Genomic DNA, 27,334 nt, shown 5'->3' with positions numbered 1-27,334 from the left:
CCACTCCCGGAATGAACACTGCTGACAATGCTATCACATGATTTTCCGCCCAGCGAAAAATCCTTGCAGCTTCTGCCATTGCCCTCCTGCTTCTTGTGCCGCCCTGTCTGTCTACGTGGGCGACTGCCGTGATGTTGTCCGACTGGATCAGCACCGGCTGACCCTGAAGCAGAGGTCTTGCATGGCTTAGGGCATTGTAAATGGCCCTTAGCTCCAAGATATTTATGTGAAGTGATGTCTCCAGGCTTGACCACAAGCCCTGGAAATTTCTTCCCTGTGTGACTGCTCCCCAGCCTCGCAGGCTGGCATCCGTGGTCACCAGGACCCAGTCCTGAATGCCGAATCTGCGCCCTCTAGAAGATGAGCACTCTGCAACCACCACAGGAGAGACACCCTTGTCTTTGGTGACAGGGTTATCCGCTGATGCATCTGAAGATGCGATCCGGACCATTTTTCCAGCAGGTCCCACTGGAAAGTTCTTGCGTGGAATCTGCCGAATGGAATTGCTTCGTAGGAAGCCACCATTTTTCCCAGGACCCTTGTGCACTGATGCACTGACACTTGGCCTGGTTTTAGGAGGTTTCTGACTAGTTCGGATAACTCCCTGGCTTTCTCCTCCTGGAGAAACACCTTTTTCTGGACTGTGTCCAGGATCATCCTTAGGAATAGAAGACGTGTCGTCGGGTTCAGCTGCGATTTTGGAATATTAAGAATCGAACCGTGCTGCCGCAACACTACTTGAGATAGTGCTACCCCGACTACCAACTGTTCCCTGGATCTTACCCTTATCCGGAGATCATCCAAGTAAGGGATAATTAAAACTCCCTTCCTTCGAAGGAGTATCATCATTTCGGCCATTACTTTGGTAAAGACCCGGGGTGCCGTGGACAAACCAAACGGCAACGTCCGAAACTGATAGTGACAGTTCTGTACCACAAACCTGAGGTACCCTTGGTGAGAAGGGTAAATTGGGACATGGAGATAAGCATCCTTGATGACCAGAGACACCATATAATCCCCTTCTTCCAGGTTTGCAATCACCGCTCTGAGTGACTCCATCTTGAATTTGAACCTTTGTATGTAAGTGTTCAAGGATTTCAGATTTAAATTAGGTCTCACCGAGCCATCCGGCTTCGGTACCACAAACAGCGTGGAATAATACCCCTTTCCCTGTTGTAGGAGGGGTACCTTGATTATCACCTGCTGGGAATACAGCTTGTGAATGGCTTCCCATACCGCCTCCCTGTCGGAGGGAGACGTCGGTAAAGCAGACTTTAGGAAACGGCGAAGGGGAGACGTCTCGAATTCCAATTTGTACCCCTGAGATACCACCTGAAGGATCCAGGGGTCCACCTGTGAGTGAGCCCACTGCACGCTGACATTTTTGAGACGGGCCCCCACCGTGCCTGAGTCCGCTTGTAAAGCCCCAGCGTCATGCTGAGGACTTGGCAGAAAACGGGAGAGGGCTTCTGTTCCTGGGAACTGGCTGTTTGCTGCAGCCTTTTTCCTCTCCCTCTGCCACGGGGCAGAAATGAGGAGCCTTTTGCCCGCTTGCCCTTATGGGGCCGAAAGGACTGCGCCTGATAATACGGCGTCTTCTTATGTTGAGAGGCTACCTGGGGTAAAAATGTGGATTTCCCAGCCGTTGCCGTGGCCACCAGGTCTGTTAGACCTACCCCAAATAACTCCTCCCTTTTATAAGGCGATACTTCCATATGCCTTTTGGAATCAGCATCACCTGACCACTGTCTTGTCCATAACCCTCTTCTGGCAGAAATGGACAGCGCACTTACTCTTGATGCCAGTCGGCAAATATCCCTCTGTGCATCACGCATATATAGAAATGCATATTTTAAATGCTCTATAGTCAGTAATATACTGTCCCTATCTAGGGTATCAATATTGTCAGTCAGGGAATCCGACCAAGCCACCCCAGCACTGCACATCCAGGCTGAGGCGATAGCTGGTCGCAGTATCACACCCATGTGAGTGTATATACATTTTAGGATATTTTCCTGCTTTCTGTCAGCAGGTTCCTTAAGGGCGGCCGTCTCCGGGGACGGTAGTGCCGCCTGTTTAGACAAGCGTGTGAGCGCTTTATCCACCCTAGGGGGTGTTTCCCAACGTGCCCTATCCTCTGGCGGGAAGGGGTATGATGCTAATAACTTTTTAGGAATTAACAGTTTTTATCGGGGGAAACCCACGCATCATCACACACTTCATTTAATTCCTCAGATGCAGGAAAAACTACAGGCAGTTTTTTCTCACCCAACATAATACCCTTTTAAGTGGTACTGGTATTATCAGAAATGTGTAAAAACATTTTCCATAGCCTCAATCATGTAACGTGTGGCCCTACTGGAAGTCACATTCGTCTCTTAATCGTCGACACTGGAGTCAGTATCTGTGTCGGCGTCTGTATCTGCCATCTGCGGTAACGGGCGTTTTAGGGCCCCTGATGGCTTTTGAGACACCTGGACAGGCACAGGCTGAGTCGCCGGCTGTCTCATGTCATCAATCTTTTGTAAAGAGCTGACACTGTCACGTAATTCCTTCCATAAGCTCAGCCACTCAGGTGTCGACTCCCTAGGGGGTGACATCTCTGTTACAGGCAATTGCTCCGCCTCCACATCATTTTCCTCCTCATACATGTCGACACAACGTACCGACACACAGCACACACACAGGGAATGCTCTGATAGAGGACAGGACCCCACTAGCCCTTTGGGGAGACAGAGGGAGAGTATGCCAGCACACACCAGAGCGCTATATATATACAGGGATAACCTTATATAAGTGTTTTTCCCCTTATAGCTGCTGTATTGTTAATACTGCGCCTAATTAGTGCCCCCCTCTCTTTGTTAACCCCTTTCTGTAGTGTAGTAACTGCAGGGGAGAGCCAGGGAGCTTCCCTCCAACGGAGCTGTGAGAGAAAATGGCGCCAGTGTGCTGAGGAGATAGGCTCCACCCCTTTTTCGCGGACTTTTCTCCTGCTTTTTTAGGGATTCTGGCAGGGGTTAAAATTCATCCATATAGCCCTGGGGGCTATATGTGATGTATTTTCGCCAGCCAAGGTGTTTTTATTGCTGCTCAGGGCGCCCCCCCCTACCGCCCTGCACCCTCAGTGACCGAAGTGTGAAGTGTGCTGAGGAGCAATGGCGCACAGCTGCAGTGCTGTGCGCTACCTTGGTGAAGACAGGATGTCTTCTGCCGCCGATTTTCCGGACCTCTTCTTGCTTCTGGCTCTGTAAGGGGGCCGGCGGCGCGGCTCTGGGACCGGACTCCGAGGCTGGGCCTGTGTTCGGTCCCTCTGGAGCTAATGGTGTCCAGTAGCCTAAGAAGCCCAATCCACTCTGCAAGCAGGTGAGTTCGCTTCTTCTCCCCTTAGTCCCTCGATGCAGTGAGCCTTTTGCCAGCAGGTCTCACTGAAAATAAAAAACCTAAAACTAAACTTTCACTAAGAAGCTCAGGAGAGCCCCTAGTGTGCACCCTTCTCGGCCGGGCACAAAAATCTAACTGAGGCTTGGAGGAGGGTCATAGGGGGAGGAGCCAGTGCACACCAGGTAGTCCTAAAGCTTTACTTTTGTGCCCAGTCTCCTGCGGAGCCGCTATTCCCCATGGTCCTTACGGAGTTCCCAGCATCCACTAGGACGTCAGAGAAATATTATTTTATCAGCACCATTCAGTACAGCGCCTAAGACTACTTTTTGTTTTGTATGCTATTTTTATACTGGATTTCTATGATAAATTAATGTTAAGTATTTCAAATAAGTCTAAAAGATTCTCTTTTGTACTAAGCAGGAAATGCACATTTGCATGGCATGTATAATTAATTTGAAAAACACTTACCAGAAATGACTTTCCGATTGCATCTGCATCTATATTCCAGGAATGGTTTACTGCCCTTATTTTGTACAGCTCAGGCACAAATTCTACAGTTCTCAGATCAAGTTTCTCCGAACGCATGGAAGATAATTGCATGTCTAGCAGTTTTATAAAAGCAGAAAACAAAATAAAATAAAATAAAATCTGCCTGTTTTAGGATGTCACACCCTTCATCTGTCATGTTTCTCCAGCCAGAGATCCATTTCAAACTATGATAAATAAATCTGTCATTTAGTTTTGGAAAATAGTCCATGGCTGCTGATTAAAAGATTCAATATCAATAATATATGACCTGGAAGGGGCATTCAATCCATATTTATTCACTATTACCACCATACAGTGTAATTCATTTATAAAGCGATCTAGATACATATTGCTCCTAGCGGTCATTCCAGCACATAACAAGGAGCTCTCCTACTGTCGGCTCTTGGGACCCAACTACGCAATCTAGCAAAGTGCCAATGTATTTGGGAGGTTGGAAAATCTGAAGGAGTACGTCTTGCAGATGAATATATGTCACACCGAAGACTGACGTCTTTCTAAATGGTAGAACCACCACTTATGTTTAATTACACTTCACTTTCTACTAAAACACTCCCCATTGATGGGACACCAAGACTATACTTGTTATATGGCATTTTTGTTTATATAAAGCTCTGTATAACATGGATTGGAGTGCACCCAAAAAGTATTCCCATTAAAATTTTGGGAAGAATCCCGAAGACCATTGCCTCTAAGACGGTGTGAAACATACTTTTGTGGAGTGAAAATGGCCATTCACCACTGTGTGCACAAAGGGGCACCCCTAAAAATGTGCCCCCTCCACCCGTTTCATTATGCAGTCATTTTGCTCTGTAAAATCTTGATTTTGCACTGTTCTAGAGATCTAGGAGGAAGATTTGCCCCTACACTGCCCATCTGCCAGTGTAAACGTTCCAGGATACCAAATTATTCGCTTCTGTAAATCCTGCCATCAAGGCCAATTGAAGACATTAATTAGCCCCCATACAATTTGCAAAGCACAAAGAGGATTTTAAAACTATGACAAAAGTGTAGACCAAATTACGAGATATGGGATCATCTCTTACATTTTTAGAATTTAGGAAAAGTCAGAGCTCTGTTAAGACATGAGCTAGGGGTTGAGTAAAGTTTTCGACCACGACATTGGCTTGGGTTAGAGTTAATGTTGATATGAGAGTGCTTGGACACTAATGAATTACACAGGTTCTGTGGCTGACTTTAAGCCTGCATTTCACGTGGTCTTTAATCAATCACAGAATCTGTGTAATCCATGAGCTTCCTGCTTTAAAGTGATAATATAGTAGTCCTCATCTATTGCATTCTAAAAAATGATAGATGGAACCTGGTTGCTATAGGAACAAGACCACTTGTCTGTTTTAGAAGCTTGAGTAAATATACCGCCAGGTTTCCGTCCCTTGGGGGTCATTCCGAGTTGTTCGCTCGTTATTTTTTTCTCGCAACGGAGCGATTAGTCGCAAATGCGCATGCGCAATGTCCGCAGTGCGACTGCGCCAAGTAAATTTGCTATGCAGTTAGGAATTTTACTCACGGTTTTTTCTTCGTTCTGGTGATCGTAATGTGATTGACAGGAAGTGGGTGTTTCTGGGCGGAAACTGGCCGTTTTATGGGTGTGTGCGAAAAAACTCTACCGTTTCTGGGAAAAACGCGGGAGTGGCTGGAGAAACGGAGGAGTGTCTGGGCGAACGCTGGGTGTGTTTGTGACGTCAAACCAGGAACGACAAGCACTGAACTGATCGCAGATGCCGAGTAAGTTTGAAGCTACTCAGAAACTGCTAAGAGGTGTGTAATCGCAATTTTGAGAATCTTTCGTTCGCAATTTTACTATGCTAAGATTCACTCCCAGTAGGCGGCGGCTTAGCGTGTGCAAAGCTGCTAAAAGCAGCTTGCGAGCGAACAACTCGGAATGACCCCCCTTATTCATTCTCCAATAAAATATGATTGTACTTGATTGTTAAAATACTAGTATTACTGTAGATCACAAAAATGTATCAAATTAGTCAAATATTGCAATTCATTTATTATATTATTCAGAAAAGGTTCTACATCAATGTTTTAGTATTGACAGGGTAAAAGGGAATTTTAAAGAGGTGAGAGCAAAAGGTGGTATGGGACTAGGCGCTTTTAAGTTTTCCGCCAACTGGTTTGCTGGGTTTTTATATATAAAGTATGCCATGAGTTATCTAGAAACAAGACTGAGCATGTCAATATAATCAGCTACCTGCACCTGATTCACAGCATGCACCATGGGGGCTACGTGGTGCTCTTATGACGCAACTTTTTGTCATAAGCAGGATGGTGTCTTGATCATAGATCTCGGTTGTAAGGATGTGGAGGTGTGACTTGAAGTCACGTGGCCGGTATATTGTAGGTATCTAATAAATGCAAATATTTTGCCTTTAATGATGAGTTCTGCTGGCAAGGGCAGCGAAGGGGCTCATCTCATGTCCAAATGCTTTAGACTTCGGGACCAGCAGCAGCCAGCCAAGTCAGAAGAATATACCATTTCCCCCTGTCCATTTGAATGCCATATAGAAATCGCTAGCTTAGTGGTTGAATACACTGAATGTTGTATTTTGTTATCTGTTTTGAATTTAATTTTAGTTTGCCTATTTTTGTCGTACTTGGTGCACGTTCCCCCAAGATCCTCACATCTGTGCTTGAGTTACCTGTTGTCCTTGGAAGTAAGGTTTAGAAGGAAGTTCATTTATGGTGCATGGCTGGCCTATTCACTAAGCTGCCATTAAAGAATCTCGTACTTTCTTCAGTTGGCATAGTTCCAAGGAGACTCCTGGCCAATACAGGCTTGTTCAACATCTGTCTTATCCCTTAAGGCCATCTTTCAATGATGCTTTACCTTCTGATGTTTCTTCAGTGGTGTATCAATCTTTTGATGATGCTTTGAACATAGTGAGGGCTTATGATCATGGAGCCTTGATGGTTAAGATTGATGTTGTATCCACCTTTAATTTGTTTTTCTTGCATTCTTATTCAGGTTCACAGGTTTTCTACTTGATGAAGGATACTACATAGACAAGAACTTGCCTGTGGGGTGTTCTTTGTCTTTTGTGTTTGGATGATTCCACGCATTGGTCCATGGAGTCCAGTTGCAGTGGCCACGGGATAGCGCACTGTCTCGATGGCTTTCTCCATCGATCTAGCCATTTCCGATCTATGTGCCCAGCTTTTATTTTTTTTGCATGTGCGCTTTTTTTTTTCCATTTTGAAATTGCTGATGGCAAGACTGAGGGTTCGACCCTATTTGTCATTTTTGACTACCGATATTTAAAACTGCACTGAGTCTTACCGCCCTCCCTAGGCTAAAGGTGAGAAACAAAGGGTTGCTATTGTACAGAGGCGTCACCGGGTGTGGTGACACCTGGTGCGCACCCTTGATATGCAAAAACGGGGGCCTGGTTGCAAATAAAGGGGGAATGGCCTTGCGGGATCGTCACTCCGGGGGCATGCCAAGCATCTCCGGAGATGCTGGGCTGCCCCTGGAGACTGTCTGCAGACCCCGAACCCGCCTTGTGACGCCACTGCTATTGTAACATATGTGGCTTGTGGAACTTTGCCTGCTGGGTGATACCAATGAACAGTTTTCTGTCAGAAGCTGGAGAGGGCCACTACTGGCTTGTCCAGGCCACACCATTTGATCCGTTTGTCGTTCTAGAATAAGTAGGACCTACAGTATCTGGGTTTCTTTTGTTAAGGATTTCAGTGGTGTTCAGCTGTGTCTTTTGTTTCTATAATAATTCTTAGTAATTCTAACCATGAACAGAATTTTTTTTTATTTTTAGCTGATCCTATTTTGTTCATAATTTAATATATTCATAATAATAATGCTTTCTCTTTATTCTCCCTTAATTTAGGTGTTTACCTGGCTTTTGAGATGGATAGGTGGGTTGGTTTTAGGGGTATGTCATCGGTTCCTTTAGCGTGAGACTTTTGGAGATAGTTGATAAATTTGTTCTTCCAAAATTGTTGGTCATCGATTTTGGTTGCAATAATTTAGGTAAAAGAACAGCATTGGATTTTATGTGCTCCATTGCTGACGACTTTGCTAGAATGTATATGTTCTGACCTTCCTGTATGCTTGTTCAGTTTTTCATTGTCCTCTTGATTCAGGCAAGAACAAAGTTGAAGCAGCTCTAGTGAAATTTTGGCAAGCGCTGGTCTTGCGGTTCCACTTTCTACAATTCGTGTTCGCCACCATTTGTACATGACCAATGGTGTTTATTTGACTGATGAGGCGATGGTGTCCAGTCTTAAGACTCTGTTTAGAGTGTTGTTTTTTTGTTGATGTAGATATGTACGGAGGTGGTGCTGTGGCTTTTCAGTTAGAACCTTGTTTTGGTGTGGAAGAATGGCAGATCATCAGTCGGGGTGCAGTACTTTACGTTTTCAGTGTGCTCACCCAGGGCAGTCGAGAGCCGGGCTGGGCACAGGTACTTTTCAAGGGGTGTGGCCTAATCACAGGAGGTGTGGTCATGTACCCTTAGAAAAAAATACTGATTTTTTTTATTTTAAGCACCTCCATAGCCACACTGCAGCCCAGTACACAGCAGAGTGTGCTGGACTGAGGAGAAGAGCTGCAGCTGCTGCTGCCAGGTAAAAGGGAAGGGGCCTGGGCCCCTCCAGGACCCTCACTGGGCCCCTCCATCAGACCTGGGCCCGGGTAATTTGTACCCTATCCCGACACCACTGTGCTCACCTTCATTGATTATTTTTTACAATACCACCATGACAGGGTAAGCATCATCACCCTGCTGGGTGGGAGTCTGGTCCAGTGGATACCTTTGTATGTGTTTGTACAGTTTGGGTGGGATCTATGCATGTTACTGTTAGCTTGTCATGCGTTGTCAGATTGTTCTGATTCTGAATGTCTTTTTGCTGGCACTTTACCCATTTAGTTTTAAGATATAAAATGTATTTAATTTAAATAAATACTAACAGTTTTCTGCCAAAATTCAAGTATCCGTGTCTTTATTATTATTAGCAGTAGTAGTAGTAGTAGTAGTAGTAATAGTATGGTTTGGTATTTATGTGTTATGCACACATGACATCCATCAGCCATTAGAAGGTTTATAGGTTCATGACATCAACAGAAGAAAACTGGATTTGTATTGTCCATCCTCATATCTACGGATTTCTATTATTGTCTTTGGAGTTTATCATGTGTTCCTTCCTGAGGAACTCCTGAGCAGCACTGGTAACCAGCAGGAAAGGAATAGCCCCCCAAGGGTTCCAATGTTACATTAATATAAGAGTACAGTAGGAAATATAGTCATTCATAAGTATGCTGCTATGTTACCGATGTCTTTGTAGTGCTAAAACAATATCTTTGAGTGTGTTCTTTTCCAGGTCTGGTGCAGATGCATCATAACTATTTACAATTATTTTGTGGTGACCAACTTTTTCTGGATGTTCGTAGAAGGCTGTTACCTCCATACAGCCATAGTGATGACCTACTCCACTGATAAGCTGCGGAAATGGGTCTTCCTCTTCATTGGATGGTGTAAGTCTGCTCTTTGCTACTTTAAAGTTAAATTATGGGTAATCAGTTTATGTTGACTGTGATTTTCATACCAGAAGGCATTTCATATGCCTGAAGAACACTTTGGCACAGGGCAGGTTTCAGCGACCGCTGACAACAGCAGCAGAAATAGGGGGTTGGAATTTTTTTTATTGATGTGTAGTATACTGTACCTATGAGGTAACTTAGAGCTTTAGGGCGAGGGTTCTTAGCAGTTATAGGTCTGTGTAGGCAGTCAGTAAGCCTCTTTCTCTGGACATTTTGTGTCAGATTAGGTGCTGGAAAGAATGGCTGTCAGTAATATGGCCACCTTACTCTATTAGATCTAGAGGGCACTCTCTTCTGGTGCTGTGTTTAGGATGTTTAGGATGATTTGTTCCCTTCTGGTGTCAGCAGAACCATTTGTCTAAACGGGCCTCTCATGATGGTGATTAGAAGGCAGCATGGATAGCCATGTTATTTGAGGTCAAAATGGGCTGGCAGAAGGTCCCCAGATGATTGGGCTGGCAGAAGGTCCCCAGCTGATTGGGCTGGCATAAGGCCCCCATCAGACTGGGCTGGCATAAGGCCCCCATCAGACTGGGCTGGCATAAGGCCTCCATCAGACTGGGCTGGCATAAGGCCCCCCATCTGATTGGACTGGCAGAAGGGCCCCTATCTGATTGGGTTGGCAGAAGGCCCCAAATTTTGGCTGAAGGGCTGGCAGAAGGTCTTAATCTGATTGCGCTGGCAGAAGGCCCCCATCTAGTTGAGCTGGCAGAAGTCCCCATCGTCATCCCAAATTTTTGTTAAATATCCTGGCAGATGGAGGTTTTAGTGTAGTAATTGGACCTACTTTCTTCACCTCCAGACATTTTAATTTAATAGTAAGACTTAATTATTTTATATATAAGCTGACCTTTTTGCTCCACCAATACTTGTCTGTTCTCATTATTTTTAGATAAGTTATTGTAATATGTAAGTTGCAGCCGCTGGTGGGAGGGGTGATGGAGGGTGTCATCGGCCATGGGGAGTTTATGAAAACTTTATCATGGAACCAAAAGAGAAAATCATGTCATAGGGTGACCAGGTTTTCTGTTTCTAACATTTACGAGCAATTTATAAAAAATGAGGATGAAGAAAAATTCTAAAAGGCAAAACATCGTTGCTTTCTCCTATTTCTCTGCCCTGCTGCTATATTTCTCTGCATTTTGAAGTAATGTTTATTAATATTGCATTTCCACTGAGCAGAATGTTATTTTACTTGTGCTAAAACTGTTTCCATTAGTGATCTGTCTAATATGACAGTGTTTAGTTAGTGTCAGGGTTTTTGGTTTAGCTCTGAATTTGTAAATTCTGTGAATTACACAGGAATTTGCATACTGGCTTGTTTTGTACTTGTGATTAAGGGCCAGAGGTGGATGGGATCGGTATCCGGACTCTGGGTCGACACCACTTAGGTCGACACCCATTAGGTCGTCACCCATTGGTCGACAGTGGCTAGGTCGACATTAGAAATAGGTCGACATTGCCATTAGGTCTACATGAACAATATTGACATGCAAAAAGGTCGACATGAGTTTTTAAAAAATAATAATATTTTTTTGAACTTTTTCATACTTTACGATCCACGTGGACTACGATTGGGAACGGTAACTTGTGCCCTTGCGACGGGACACGGTGCATTAATTGGGGTTCCCAGTCACTTTACAAAGAAAACAACACCCCAAAAAATTAGAAACTCATGTTGATCTTTTTTCATGTCCACCTTGTTCATGTCGACCTAATGGCCGTGCCGACCTATTTCTAGTGTCGACCTAGTCACTATCGACCAATGGGTGTAGACCTAATGGGTGTCGACCTAAGTGGTGTCCACCCTGAGTCCCATACCCGATGGGATCGCTACTCATTTTAAACTATAATAACAGACTATAGTACTGTAACTATGAGATCATCTGTCCCATCTTTCTGGGTGGAATGAAAATCTGGTAACGTATCGGAACAATTGACAATTGGCATTTGCTCCCATAAGCCGGAAAACAGACAAAAAAAGTTTGTTCAGATAAATTGGTTAAATCAAACATATTTAACCAATTTTCCATAGTTTGGAAGCAAATATTCATTTTAATTTTCTCCCATACGTTACTAGATTTTTTGTTCCAACCAGAAAGATTGTACAGATAATCTTATATTGTGTATCCAGTTAAAGTGGAGGGTGGATGACCAAATTTGGTCATGGTAAGAGTTCGGTCTACGGCAGGGGCAAACGCAGGATTTCTAGAGGGGGGTTTCCAAATGCAGTCCACAATCTCCCGCTCTATGAAACACGGGGGAAAGGGCGGGTATCTGGGGGAGCAGTAGAAGAATCTAGTACCAACCCTAGACATATATGTGCACATTGGTATTTTAATACACTGGATAGTATATGGAATACAGTATTAAAAATGAACATTATAGATGGTCTATAGACTGTATCATACATATTTAACTAACATAAATAACATAAGTGGTCAGGAAAAGTTTAAAAATCCCATAATAAATAAATACACAAATATAATAGCACTGGTAGGAGACAGAACTGAGCTTTCTAAGCACACATTCTCCCACCTTATGGTAAGGCTCCTGTCTCGTCTTCCTGGCAGGTACTCTCTGGTCTGGTGCTCTGATTGAGTGCTCATATTCACACACACAGCAAACTTGGTAGAATAAGCTGCTGCCTTTGGGCATGTGCAGCAGCTCTGCTCTGTCACTTAAACTGCATGTTGTGGCAGGAGCTCTAGTAATCGCATTATATACTGTTGCTATAGTGGTCATAATTCGAGCTGCTGGCCAAGAGAAGGGGGTTTCCGGGCAACCGGAACCCCCCCCTCTCCTTGCGTTTGCCTATGTATGGTACCAGCCTTGTGGCAGTAGGACACTGATCAGGTTTGCTATCTAATGGGAGGAAAAGGAGCCAGTGAGTGTTAGACCAGAGGAGTCTTACTCTCATTTTAGTATGGACAGCGCCAGAGCAGTAGATAGCTGCTCCAGCCTGCTCTACACACTGCAGGTCCTTTGGATGTTGTGGCAGACACCCTTCTAGCCATATGCAGGGACTGTGGCTGCTTGCAGTGCCTTGCACACCCCTCCCTTCTGCCGTGAGTATGGAAGGTTGCTGTCTGTATATCCTAAGTTATAGATCCTGCCCATTTATCCAGAATCAGAGTAGTTGCAGATATACCTGTAACTTCCGTCATCCAAGCACTGTCCATAATCACATTTCTAGGGAAATAGTGAATGAAACACTTAGAAACACCCAGGATGGACTGTATGAAGAAGCTGGAGATATTGGTGGTAGCTATCTCGTTGCTTATAACTTTGCTGGGACAGGTCTTTCTTGTAACTCCTGTCCGGACACCATAAGCTTGATAAATTCGGGCAGTGCATGTGATAACTGCAATGTGAGTTCAGTCAAATTTTCACATCACAATCGCATGTAAAATGTGGATTGTATTAAATATGCCTCTTAAAGTGAAATTGAAAACTTCTTTGCAAAGTTTTGTTTGGGAGCCAATGGGAGCTGAGTGTTCATAAAAGGTACTTAAAGTGCAATATATATTAGAGCGGATCCATCATATCAGAATCATTCTCAGCTTCCAGATATGGACAGGATCCAAAGTAATCTCTTCTACATTGAGCTCAGCTGGCACCTTCATGACTAAACACATTTCTTAAATACATTTATCCTGACACAAGTTGTCATATTATGAAATTGTTTTATTCAGTGCTATAAAAGTATGGAAACTGTAATTATAGATGCAGGAAGTTTGAGAATTTTACTCATTTTCATGTACTTGCCATTTAAAAAAGTGATTCTCAAGTATAGGATGGGCTGTAATGAAATCAGACTTCGGCGGACATCCAACATTTTTTTTAAAGGGGCAATCATTTACAAGGCATGCTTTAGTCTTGTAAATGATTGCCCCTTTAAAAAAAAAGTCTGAGTATGGCCGGCGACCCGCCGACCTCGGACTTCGTTACATCCCGCCAATAGTTAAACAGACTGACGTTAATTTTTTAAAGTCACAACATGGTTTTGGCACTGTGCAAATTGCACCTTCTTTTGCTCCAAAATTTTGAACTGCGGAAAGGTTGGGGCTGTAACTCAATTAAATACCGAATACATTGCGCCTGCAGCAAAAAAAACAGCCACAAGTATTTTGGAAATCCTGCACCATTTGAATATGCCAGTTAGTGAAGTATTTCTGTACATGACACATGTTGGGGACGTCCCTACAGTGACACGTTCAGGGTGGGTGTTTCTCCAGTGAGGCTCTGCCCCCATATCCTGAGGATCCGCCCCATTTCGGACATGCAGGCGCCTGAAGGGTCCCACTTCAACAATCTACAAAGTTGGGCAGTATGTTTTAAGTGTGGTGAGGATATGATAATAACTTTATTCATAAAGTGAAAATTAAATTTTTCACAAAAATTTATCAAAATGCTGTCACCAGGACACAGTCTTTGATAAGAGCTTGTCCCACTGAGGAACTGGAAGCTGAAGCTATCACTCTGCTTTCAGGTTCTGACTCGGTGCACGTACTCAGGGCCAGCAACAGAAATCTTGGGACCGGGCACAGTGATATCTCTGATCCTCCTCAATCCCCCCCCCCCCCCCCAATCCTTGACCCTCCCCCCCCCCCCTCCCCGCAATCATTCCTCCCCTGCATGATTACAGCAACTGTCTGTGTGGTGTGGGTGCCAGGAGCCTAGTCATCCAGCCACAGGGACTCACCACAGTCAGGGTGGTGTAGGGAAAGTGGAGCGGAGATAGGCATCAGTGGGGCTGCTGCTATCTGGAAATAGCCTCTGACTGCCAGTATGCCCGGCGGCAGGTGGTTTCCAGCTGGGCAGCCCCTTGTCAGCGGCAGCAGGGACACACAGGGAAAGTCTGGCACAGCGTCATGTGATGCGACGACAGCAACGCAACAAGGACCACTCGGATCGGGCCAAGTGATGGGGTACCTGGGTCTGTTCATTTTTTCTAACTTATTTTGTTGGTGGGCGGAGCTGACAGTTTAAAAAGCATTATTAGGCACAGCAGCCCCATTTTTTGTGCCCCTCTGAACCACAGGGCCTGGTTTGGATGCCCCGTGCCCCCTATACCCTCCCTGTTGCTGGGCCTGCACGTTCTCGGTCTGTGCATGAGGCATAATAAATATGCCTCAATAAGATACAGAATTATACACTAACTCCACGATATTATTGTTGTATTCAGCATTGCAGTCATATTTTATTTAAAGAACTTTAGGAGCTCATTCATTATTAACACCTGATAATTATGCGTCTAACTCGCTGCACGTTGCAGTGGCAGATACAGATATACTGGATTCAGTATTGTTTTTGATCCAGAAAAGCTGCTAAAAAATCAGCTGTCCCATGATCCCTTGGTTTAACCTATTACCGCTGACCATAGGCGTGCACACAGGGGGTGTCTGGTGAGCACAGGCGCCCCCTAATATCTGGCCCTCCCTCGAGCTAGTCGATTGATTTCATCCCCCCCACATCCTGCTGATGGCCCACCTTGCCTGGCCGCGGGACTCCTTTGTACAGGCAGTGCTTCTCATGGCTCTGGTCCCTGGTGCCTCCGGCGGTGTGGCTCCTCTGTCTCTCCTGTGGCCGCTGTGGTCCTCTGCTGCTGCTGACCGACATGCCTGGGCTGGTGGATCTCCTCCTGGGTTCCTCAGGGCTGCTTCTTTGCTCCAGGCGTGTTCTTCAATGGCGGCCGCCATCTTTGATTCAGTGCTTCAGCTGTCTTCCATCTCCGGATGTCCATGTGGGTTCTTTCCAGCAGTGGTGCTGTGGTCTGCTGAGGCTGTCCTCCTAGAGATTCTGCTTATTTCCCATGTGTTCTTGCTTCTTCCAAGGGAAACACATGAGGGGGAAACACATGAGGGAAGATAGGCTGCATGGGTGGGAACATGAGGGCAGATACGCTGCGTGGAGAGTTGGGAGGAACATGAGGGAAGATATGCTGCATGGGGGGCACTCTGAATGTTTGTTTGGGGGGGAACTCTGCATGTTTGTGTGTGGGGGGTATTTATTATGTGTATAAGCAGCACTTATACTGTGGACTTTATGTGTATAAGCATCCACTTGATACTGTGGGCATTGTGTATAAGAGGCACTACTGTGTAGAATAATGTGAATATGGGGCACTACCGTTTGTCGCAATGTTAGTAAGCGACATTACTCTGTGGTGTAATGTGAAATAGGGGCACTACGTGCAGTGTAATGACAAGATTGTGCTACTGTGTTGTGTAATTTGAATTGGGGTACTAATGTTTAGCCACGCCACACCTTTCTTGTGATACCACACCCCTTTTTTGTGGTGCGCGCCTTCTGAGCACACTGTTCCTTTAGACAGTATGGAGGTTATGGCACATATTTGTAGTTTGTAGGGGGGGGGCACCGACCACCCTACCATCAGCCCTAGCTTCGCCTAATGAGAGGGAACTAGGTGGCAGGGGAAATGAGTTCCACCATCTCTCCAGGACCACTTTAAGCCCTGCCCATTCAGTGAGGCGCTCTCCACCTCTCCCCTCCCCTCAAACAGTAGCAGCAGCGTCAAGCCAGCAGGAGCGGCGGTGGCGATGGCAGCCAGAAGCCCAGTGAGCACTACTGGGGGCATTATGTGTATCTGGCACTGCTGGGGGCATTACGTGTATCTGGCACTGCTGGGGGAATTACGTCTATCTGGCGAAAAAACGCACATCTGCGATGAAACTCTTAGACATGCAGGGGGACGCCCAGCACAGGGCAGGTCCTCCCTGCTCGCCGAATCCAGCTCTCCTCCCCCCTGCGCAAACATGCGATGCTTTTGCCCACACACACCACGCACACATACACACAGACAGACCGCACACACAAATGCACAAGGGACACACACACAGCACACACACACACACACACACACACACACGGTTTCTTGGTACAGACATCATTGGTGCAGATAATTAGCACATTTGCACTACTGAACAATTTGTTAGCTAATGGGCAAAACAATGTGCACTGCGGGGGGGGGGGGGGGGAGGGAGCAGATATAACATGTGCAGAGAGAGTTAGATTTGGGTGGGGTGTGTTCAAACTGAAATTTAAATTGCAGTGTAAAAATAAAGCAGCCAGTATTTACCCTGCACAGAAACAATGGAGGTAATTCAGACTTTCACAGACATGTGAGGGGACATCCAGCACAGAGCTAGTACGCCCCGCATGTCTGGGTGGGGTGGGGTGTTATATCTGCCCCCCTGCACTGCACATGGTATTGCCCATTAGCTAACAAAGTTTCTGCTGCGATCAGATCCCCCCGCCCACCGTGCTTCTCATCCCCCACACCTCACTCACATCTCCTAGACAGACCTTCTACAATTACAGTATACAACCACTGCTTTATCAGCGCTGACTCTGGGCCTGACTCGGGGAAGTACGCTGTGCAGCTGCAAGTGGGATTTTATACGCAGCACAACTACAGATATCAGCAAGTGACACTGCCGCCCAGAAACAAAAAGATACACCCACCGAAGCTACCGCAACTCATTCACAATTGCAGACACATTCGCAGCCTATACACAAGAACAAGGAACATCAGGCTTAAGGGTAGGGGATCCGGTCTGAAGATCGACAGTGTCTAGGTCGACCACTATAGGTCAACAGTCACTAGGTCGACAGGGTTTGAAGGTCAACAGGGTTTCTAGGTCGTCATGTTCTAGGTCGACAGGTCAAAAGGTCGACATGAGTTTTCACATTTTTCTTCTTCATTTTTTTAACTTTTTCATACTTAACGATCCACGCGGACTACGATTGGGAATAGTAACCTTGCCCGAAGCATGGCGAGCGAAGCAAGCCATGCAAGGGGACACGATGCACTAATTCGGCTTCCCGGTCACTGTACGGAGAAAACGACACAAAAAAAATGAAAAACTCATGTCGACCTTTTGACCTGTCGACCTAGAAACCCTGTCGACCTTCCAACCCTGTTGACTCGACCTATAGTGGTCGACCTAAACATTGTCGACCTAGACACTGTCGATCTAATGATCAACACCCAAGGGTAGACCTATGGCTGCGCAGACTGGAGCCGGCAGTAGTCATGCAGGCGCCATGTTTTTGTTCGTTAGGGCTCACAGCTGATGTCAGGTACACACCCCAAAAACTGCCATGACACACCTGCGTTTTAACAACCACTCCCCGCTAACACCATGTTACCACCCCCAAACGGTCACTTCCTGTCAATCACTTTGTGGAAGATTCCTCATTGCGAGCGGGTTCGCAGCGGCACCTAGACACATGCGCATTGCGAACGCAGCACATGCGCAGTCTGCCGATAATCGCTCAGTTCCGTGGAACAGCGGCTTTGCATGTGAATATAATATTGTAGCTAATAAACACTGTTGTGGGTTATATTTATTTGTAACTATTTATAAAACTTTTGTCAGGATTAATTTCACAAAGTAATAATTTGTATAGCATGCAATAATAACATGTAGGTGCTAATTTGATATTTGCAATACTGTCCACTGCAGCACTGAATACAGTGAAGGTGCAGTTGTGATGGTATATGAGTGCCTGTACACAGTGGAGCTAATTCAGGTTGGATCGCAAATCGCGATGCAACCGGAATTTTTACGATCGCCCTGCGCATGGTTCGAGTAGCCCTCCTAGCTGCCAAGTCAGACGGCTACCTGCCATATTAAGGGTTGCAGCGGCTGCGTGTGACGTCACGCAGCCGCCGTGACCTGCCCCAGCAACAGTCTGGATATGCCTCCGTTGTGCGGACCGTGCCCAAAAATGGAGCGTCGACGACCACAAAATGTGGCGTCGACGTCCCATTCCCGCTGCCCTCCAGGTCCCAAACTGCGTTCTGAAGAGACATTCGTTTCTGTAGTTTCTGTAGTTAAGTTACTTTCAGCTTGATGAATGGAGGGCACCTATATTTGGGCATTAGTGATAAATGGGCACGTTACATAAAACATGCAGAACTTAGTATTTCCGCCTGTACACCTGGCTCATTAACCTTAATAAATAGGCCCCTTACTCTGTAACATTTTCAAAACTAGGAATATATTTTAAAACAACTGTAAAAAGTGACCATGAAAAATCCCAGCACCCAACATCACAGCTTTATGCCAAGTGATAAATAGACAGCATGATATTTTATGCTACGTAGCAGAATAAAAATAATGGAAATTGATTTGGCAGTATATATAGTACGCACTGTTAAAATATTTCATCTGAAACGTCTAAACGCTAAATTGCAGAGCAACAGCCAAGATCTCCACTCTCATACAGTGGCGGATCTAGACTTAACTTTTAGGAGGGGCGGTTTAAGAATTATGACTCCTCACCCTAATCATAGCCCCTCCCACTTAGTAATGCCCTTCCCGTTCGCTTCTAAAATTTCCTATTGTTGCCATTGCTAATAAAATGTTGCCAGTTAGTGGAGAGAACCCTGCGCACTGGTGATACAGACTGGCGAATCGCCATTCCTTCCATCAGAGGTGGTAGAGGCTAAGACAGTAGAGCAATTTAAACATGCTTGGGATAGGCATAAGGATATTCTTACAAAGAAATAAGGATCAGATAAGGTTAGAGATAAAAATAATGTAAAAAAAAAAAGGGGCAGAATAGATGGGCCAAGTGGTTCTTATCTGCCGACAAATTCTGTTTCTACAGCTCACAGAATGAGCCGAAATTCACATTATAGCACACTGTATGAGCTGAAATTCACATTATAGCACACTGTATGAGCTGAAATTCACATTGTAGCACACAGTATGATCCGAAATTCACATTATAGCACACTGAATGAGCCGAAATTCACATTGTAGCACACTGAATGAGCCGAAATTCACATTATAGCACACTATATGAGCTGAAATTCACATTATAGCACACTGAATGAGCTGAAATTCACATTATAGCACACTGAATGAGCCGAAATTCACATTATAGCACACTGAATGAGCCGAAATTCACATTATAGCACACTGAATGAGCCGAAATTCACATTGTAGCACACTGAATGAACCGAAATTCACATTGTAGCACACTGAATGAGCCAAAATTCATATTATAGCACACTGTATGAGCTGAAATTCACATTATAGCAGACTGTATGAGCTGAAATTCACCTTATAGCACACGGTACGAGCCGAAATTCACATTATAGCACACTGTATGAGCCGAAATACACATTACAGCACACTGAATGAGCCGAAATTCACATTATAGCACACTGTATGAGCCGAAATTCACATTATAGCACACAGAATGAGCTGAAATTTAGATTATAGCACACTGAATGAGCCGAAATTCACATTATAGCACACTGTATGAGCCGAAATTCACATTACAGCACGTAGAATGAGCCGAAATTCACATTACAGTACACTGAATGAGCCAAAATAATGCAGGCACTGGGGGCAAGGGGAATCCTACCCCCTAATTAACTTACACTGGGGCAGCGAGGAAAAAAAACACAGGGGAGCCTGCCCCCTACTTTACTCCGAGTATTGCAGCGTAAGGGCTTAAACAATATCTCACCCCAAGCTGCGGGCCTGCGGATCTTTGTCCCATGTCTCACTGTCTGAGGTCTTCTGAACTGGAGGTCCTCTGCCAGATCAGTCATGTGTCCCGCCACTCCACTCAAATGGCCATCGAGCTGTCTCTGTCTTGGAGAGACATGGCACACCGACACTTTAGCTAGGAGGGGAGGGGGGGAGACGTGGCACACACACACTTTAGCTAGGAGGAGGGGGGGGGGACATGGCACACACACACTTTAGCTAGGAGAAGAGGGGGGGAGACATGGCACACCGACACTTTAGCTAGGAGGGGAGGGGGGGAGACGTGGCACACACACACTTTAGCTAGGAGGAGGGGGGGGGGCGTGGCACACACACACTTTAGCTAGGAGAAGAGGGGGGGAGACATGGCACACCGACACTTTAGCTAGGAGGGGAGGGGGGGAGACGTGGCACACACACTTTAGCTAGGAGGAGGGGGGGGAGACGTGGAACACACACACTTTAGCTAGGAGGGGGGACATATACACTTTAGTTAGGAGAAGAGGGGGGAGAAATGGCACACAGGCACTTTAGCTAGGAGCGGAGGGGGGAGACATGGAACACAGACGCTTTAGCTAGGAGGGGAGACATAGCATACACACACTTTAGCTAGGAGAAGGGGGGGTGGAAGATATGACACACACACACACACTTACTTTAGCTTGGAGGGGAGGAGACATGGCATACACTGACACCAACTCATATTTTGTCCGCAGCAGCATGAGGAGTTGGGATGGAGGCCGGGTCCCGCCGCGGTGTTGGGAACGGGGTGGAGAGCGGTGCAGTGCGGCGGGGAACGGGGAGAGAGAGAGAGCGTCCTGACGCGCGTACAGGGAGGAGGGGTCGTGGTCAGAACAGAGGCCGCTGTATGCGCGTCAGGACGCTCTCTCTCTCTCCCCTTCCCCCGCCGCGCTGCACCGCTCTCCACCCCATTCCCAACACCGCGGCAGGAACCGACCTACATCCCGGTGCCGGTATGTGTAGGGGGGGGGGCGTTAGCCCTAATCGCCCCCCGCTAAATCTGCCACTGCTCTCATATAGGACATAATTATAGAGGAAATTGGACGTATCCTCTATAGAGATCATTAATCCAGCAAAATTACTAATTGGTAACCAAAATGTCACATTTTCCCAAAGTTTTAAAAAGGAACTGTGTATTTTTTTTAATCAGGTGATTATGTAACAAATGAAAACCACGTCAAGACATAGGATATCAAGCACACCTGTGAAAATCATAAAATGGGCAGGGTGTAATGCCCTGCAAATTAGGCTATGGGGGAAATTTACTAAGCTCCCGATTTTGACCGAGATGCCGTTTTTTCATCAAAGTGTCATCTCGGTAATTTACTAAACACTAATCACGGCAGAGATGAGGGCATTCGTAATTTTTTGCAAGTCCAAGTAAAAAATTACGAATGAATACACCATCGGTCAAAACGCGGCTGTTTAAGTATGAATCTCGGTCATTTACTAAGAAGTGCAAAGCAAAAAACAAACAAACACTGCCGTGAAAAATTACAACTCGTAAAAAAGTGCTAAAAAAAAACAGACCTACTTTTTTTTTCCGTGATTGGATAGGCATGCAGGGATCCCTGAGATCCGTGCATGTATATCAGTGGGAAGGGGTGGGAAAGTTGTTATTTTATTAAAAAAAATTGCGTGGGGTCCCCCCTCCTAAGCATAACCAGCCTCGGGCTCTTTGAGCCGATCCTGGTTGCAGAAATATGGGGAAAAAATTGACAGGGGTTCCCCCATATTTAAGCAACCAGCATCGGGCTCTGCGCCTGGTCCTGGTTCCAAAAATACGGGGGACAAAAAGAGTAGGGGTCCCCCGTATTTTTAAAACCAGCACCGGGCTCCACTAGCTGGACAGATAATGCCACAGCCGGGGGTCACTTTTATATAGTGCCCTGCGGCCGTGGCATCAAAAATCCAACTAGTCACCCCTGGCCGGGGTACCCTGGGGGAGTGGGGACCCCTTCAATCAAGGGGTCCCCCCCCCCAGCCACCCAAGGGCCAGGGGTGAAGCACGAGGCTGTCCCCCCCCATCCAATGGGCTGCGGATGGGGAGGCTGATAGCCTTTGTTGTAAAAGAAAAGATATTGTTTTTAGTAGCAGTACTACAAGGCCCAGCAAGCCTCCCCCGCATGCTGGTACTTGGAGAACCACAAGTACCAGCATGCGACGGAAAAACGGGCCCGCTGGTACCTGTAGTACTACTACTAAAAAAATACCCCAAAAAAGACAAGACACACACACCGTGAAAGTATAATTTTATTACATACATACACACATACATACATACTTACCTTAAGTTCCCACGCAGGTCGGTCCTCTTCTCCAGTAGAATCCAAGGGGTACCTGTTGAAGAAATTATACTCACGAGATCCAGGGGTCCAGGCTCCTCGGGAAATCCAGGGGTAATCCACGTACTTGAAAAAAAAAAAAAAACGGTGTCCCGACCACGAACTGAAAGGGGACCCATGTTTGCACATGGGTCACCTTTCCACGAATGCCAGAAACCCACTTTGACTTCTGTCTAAGTGGGTTTCTTCAGCCAATCAGGGAGCGCCACGTTGTAGCACTCTCCTGATCAGCTGTGTGGTCCTGTCCTCACTGACAGGCAGCACACGGCAGTGTTACAATGTAGCGCCTATGCGCTACATTGTAACCAATGATGGGAACTTTCTGCCCTGCGGTTGACCTAAAGTGACGTCACCGCTGAGCAGAAAGTTCCCATCATTGGTTACAATGTAGCGCATAGGCGCTACATTGTAACACTGCCGTGTGCTGCCTGTCAGTGAGGACAGGACCACACAGCTGATCAGGAGAGTGCTACAACGTGGCGCTCCCTGATTGGCTGAAGAAACCCACTTAGACAGAAGTCAGAGTGGGTTTCTGGCATTCGTGGAAAGGTGACCCATGTGCAAACATGGGTCCCCTTTCAGTTCGTGGTCGGGACACCGTTTTGTTTTTTTATTCAAGTACGTGGATTACCCCTGGATTTCCCGAGGAGCCTGGACCCCTGGATCTCGTGAGTATAATTTCTTCAACAGGTACCCCTTGGATTCTACTGGAGAAGAGGACCGACCTGCGTGGGAACTTAAGGTAAGTATGTATGTATGTGTGTATGTATGTAATAAAATTATACTTTCACGGTGTGTGTGTCTTGTCTTTTTTGGGGTATTTTTTTAGTAGTAGTACTACAGGTACCAGCGGGCCCGTTTTTCCGTCGCATGCTGGTACTTGTGGTTCTCCAAGTACCAGCATGCGGGGGAGGCTTGCAGGGCCTTGTAGTACTGCTACTAAAAACAATATCTTTTCTTTTACAACAAAGGCTATCAGCCTCCCCATCCGCAGCCCATTGGATGGGGGGGGGACAGCCTCGGGCTTCACCCCTGGCCCTTGGGTGGCTGGGGGGACCCCTTGATTGAAGGGGTCCCCACTCCCCCAGGGTACCCCGGCCAGGGGTGACTAGTTGGATTTTTGATGCCACGGCCGCAGGGCACTATATAAAAGTGACCCCCGGCTGTGGCATTATCTGTCCAGCTAGTGGAGCCCGGTGCTGGTTTTAAAAATACGGGGGACCCCTACTCTTTTTGTCCCCCGTATTTTTGGGACCAGGACCAGGCGCAGAGCCCGATGCTGGTTGCTTAAATATGGGGGAACCCCTGTCATTTTTTTACCCATATTTTTGCAACCAGGATCGGCTCAAAGAGCCCGAGGCTGGTTATGCTTAGGAGGGGGGACCCCACGCATTTTTTTTAAATATTTTACAGTGTTTAATTAAAAAAAAAAAAAAAAATAAACCCCAGCACGGATCACACAGATCCGGCCGAGATTGATTGTAAAAAAAGTCGGCAGTGTTTTGCTAATCACTGCCGTAAAAATAGAAAAAAAACCACGAATGACATCGACATCGGAACAAAAGAAAAACCCGAATACGACAGCTTAGTAAATTAGTCGTAATCAATTCAAAAAGTTGCAGTTTTACACTTTCGATGTCATTCGTGATTGAACTTTGACCTGAAACGGGAAAATACGAATCTTAGTAAATTTACCCCAATGTGTCTTTAAATCCTTGACAGGGTTATGACCAGAGGGTGACAGGAGAGAGAGGTGACAGAGAGAGATAGTGGAAGACGGAGAGGCAATGGGTGACAGGAGAGAGGGTGACAGGAGAGAGGGTGACAGGAGAGAGAGGTGACGGGGAGAGATAGTGGAAGATGGAGAGGCAATGGGTGACAGGGAGAGGGTGACAGGAGAGAAAGGTAACGGGGAGAGATAGTGGATGACGGAGAGGCAATGACTGACAGGAGAGAGGGTGACAGGAGAGAGAGGTGACGGGGAGATATAGTGGATGACGGAGAGGCAATGAGTGACAGGAGAGAGGGTGACAGGAGAGAGAGGTGACGTGGAGAGATAGTGGATGACAGAGAGGCAATGGGTGACAGGAGAGAGAGGTAACGGAGAGAGATAGTGGATGACGGAGAGGCAATGACTGACCGGAGAGAGGGTGACAGGGGAGAGAGGTGACGGGGAGAGATAGTGGATGACGGAGAGGCAATGAGTGACAGGAGAGAGGGTGACAGGAGAGAGAGGTAACGGGGAGAGATAGTGGATGACGGAGAGGCAATGACTGACAGAGAGGGTGACAGGAGAGAGAGGTGACGGGGAGAGATAGTGGATGACGGAGAGGCAATGGGTGACAGGAGAGAGAGGTGACGTGGAGAGATAGTGGATGACGGAGAGGCAATGAGTGACAGGAGAGAGGGTGACAGGAGAGAGAGGTTACGGAGAGATAGTGAAGACGGAGAGGCAATGGGTGACAGGAGAGAGGGTGACAGGAGAGAGAGGTGACAGAGAGAGATAGTGGAAGACGGAGAGGCAATGGGTGACAGGAGAGAGAGGTGACGCGGAGAGATAGTGGAAGACGGAGAGGCAGTGGGTGACAGGAGAGAGAGGTGACGGGGAGAGATAGTGGAAGATGGAGCAGCAATGGGTGACAGGAGAGAGGGTGACAGGAGAGAGAGGTGACGTGGAGAAATAGTGGAAGACGGAGAGGCATTGGGTGACAGGACAGAGGGTGACAGGAGAGAGAGGTGACGGGGAGAGATAGTGGAAGATGGAGAGACAATTGGTGACAGGGAGTGGGTGACAGGAGAGAGAGGTAACGGGGAGAGGCAGAGGGTGATAGGAGAGGCAGTGGGTGATATATAAGGAGGCTCTGGGCTGGATAGGAATGGGGCAGTGAATGAGATGGTGGTGGGAGGGGGAGAACACTAGGCTGGTTAAGGGGGTACACTGAGCTGAATGAGAGGGGGCTCTGTGACTGGACTAGCTGGGGGGTTCTTGCTGAGATTAAGGGGTCTATTTATAAAGCCTTAGATGGAGATAAAGTGGACGGAGATAAAGTACCAGCCAATTAGCTCCTAACTGTCATGTCACAGGCTGAATTTTCCTAAATGACAGTTAGGAGCTGATTAGCTGGTACTTTATCTTGTTCCACTTTACCTCCATCTAAGCCTTAGTAAATGGACCCCTAAGTTAGATAGGGGCAGTGGGTGAGGGAAGAGGGGAGACACTGGTCTGGCAGGGTGGTAGACACTGGGATGGGGGAGTCAGTGAGATGGTGGGGGACACTGGGTTGGATGGGGGGGCACTTTTTGAATGTCAGGGCACTGGGCGGGATGAGAGGGAGCAGTGATATAGGGGTGGAAGGGGGAAAACACTTGGCTGAATGAGGGGGGATCACTGTGATTGGACTGGATGGTGTTTTCTAGGTGAGGGGGGCAGAGTGATCAGTGGGCCGGTTTGGAAAGGAAGGAAGAAGACACTGGGCTGGCAGTATGGGAGACACTGGGATGGTGGGGTCTATAATGGTGGGGGACAGTGAGCTGGAGAAGTGCAGACACTGGGATGGGAGCACTGACCTGCTGCTGTTTTGTTCATCGAAATGCGTTGGTTGTGAGGACTTACACCACTGGAAGCGCTGAATCTGTGAAAAACCTGTAACTGTATAGAGGTACTTTCTCTGATCTTATAACTGATCCGGATGAGATAGCCTAAAGATCTAATACTTTTTGTTTTGTATACTTACAGAATACCTTTGTTATATACTAACTGTGGAAACTGTGGGGATTCTTTTAATTGAAGTGTCGTTGGGCGTGTTGTATGCGTCATAGTTGCCGACTTTCTTGCTATCTCTTTCTGGAGGAGACAGCCAAATCAGCACAGCAATGTGAGGTGTAGGGGGAGTGGTCTTGTATAGTGGGTGGGGCGTGACACGATGGAACAGTCTTTGACTGGGTGCGTGGCTTCACAGTTGTGTCATGGATATATAAAACCACTTCCAGTAGACACACTGCAAAACCACATTTTTCATGACGCCTATTGTGCCATGCCGGTATAAGGGCTTAGGCCACTTTGTTTGTTGCCAAACCACCTCTAGGCAAAAATTTGCCCCCTGTCTCAAAAGAAGACAAGAGCAAGAGAGGGGAATCAGAATTGTGCGATTCCTCCTCACAGAGCATTCACACAGCCTGGATCTCTGTCAACTTCTATTAAGTTTTCTTAGTATGTGATTCAGATCATAAATCAGCGTAATTGTCTTTAAAGTGCTGGATAATTGCATCTAATTAGCAGCTCTGAGCCGAGCAGGAAAGGAATCAATGTGTGTAGCAGACCGTGGCTCAAAAATAAATTGTAAATTAATATTAACTTGCGAAACCTTTGAAAAACCGGAAGGCATAACTTGGAAACCCACTCGGCTGCCTAAATATCACGGTGAAATCATTTGTAAGTATTTGCATTTATATTGCACATTAATGTGCTTTCATGTGCTTGTGTATTTTGTAGGTATTCCGTGCCCAATAATTATTGCTTGGGCCATCGGGAAACTGTGCAACGACAATGAAGAGTAAGTGTTTTATTTAACAAACAATGTTCAACATTTATTTTACTAGACGGCCTACATGTATCACCCAAAGGTGTTCTATTCCTGCCAGCTAGCGGCTCACGTTAAAGGGAATACATTTGCTTAAAGCTGGGCACACATACTGTAGCAGCAACATTGATCTTAATAGCAAATCGCCCCAATATAGATGCAAGTGTGATCCTATAACGCGATCTGTGTCTCAGCATGTTCCAAGCGTACATTCGCCCATCTGCCGTCCATACAGAAAGGTGCAAATGTGATCTTGTTGCTTGCCCTCAACTACAAATAACCAGAGCTAACCACACGTGGCCCAGTGGCAGCAAGCGACAGTCTCCTGTATATTGACCTGAAATT

At 46.4% G+C, this 27,334-nt stretch overlaps 1 protein-coding gene across 2 annotated transcripts in view; it reads left to right on the top strand.

Annotated features, from left to right (window-relative positions):
• CRHR2 (corticotropin releasing hormone receptor 2) overlaps positions 1-27,334 on the top strand; it is a 306,717-nt gene that overhangs the window by 202,866 nt on the left and 76,517 nt on the right. For both annotated transcript variants that reach the window (XM_063924323.1, XM_063924324.1), the window contains 2 exons: positions 9,289-9,442; positions 26,902-26,962. In XM_063924323.1, coding sequence (XP_063780393.1) covers positions 9,289-9,442; positions 26,902-26,962 — 215 coding nt within the window. The remainder of the gene's footprint in view (positions 1-9,288; positions 9,443-26,901; positions 26,963-27,334) is intronic.

Source organism: Pseudophryne corroboree, chromosome 5 (genome assembly GCF_028390025.1).
Source record: "Pseudophryne corroboree isolate aPseCor3 chromosome 5, aPseCor3.hap2, whole genome shotgun sequence".
In the NCBI taxonomy this organism is placed as follows: Eukaryota; Metazoa; Chordata; class Amphibia; order Anura; family Myobatrachidae; genus Pseudophryne; species Pseudophryne corroboree.
Note: the sequence above shows the minus strand (reverse complement) of the source record. Positions and strands in the feature narration are given on the sequence as shown.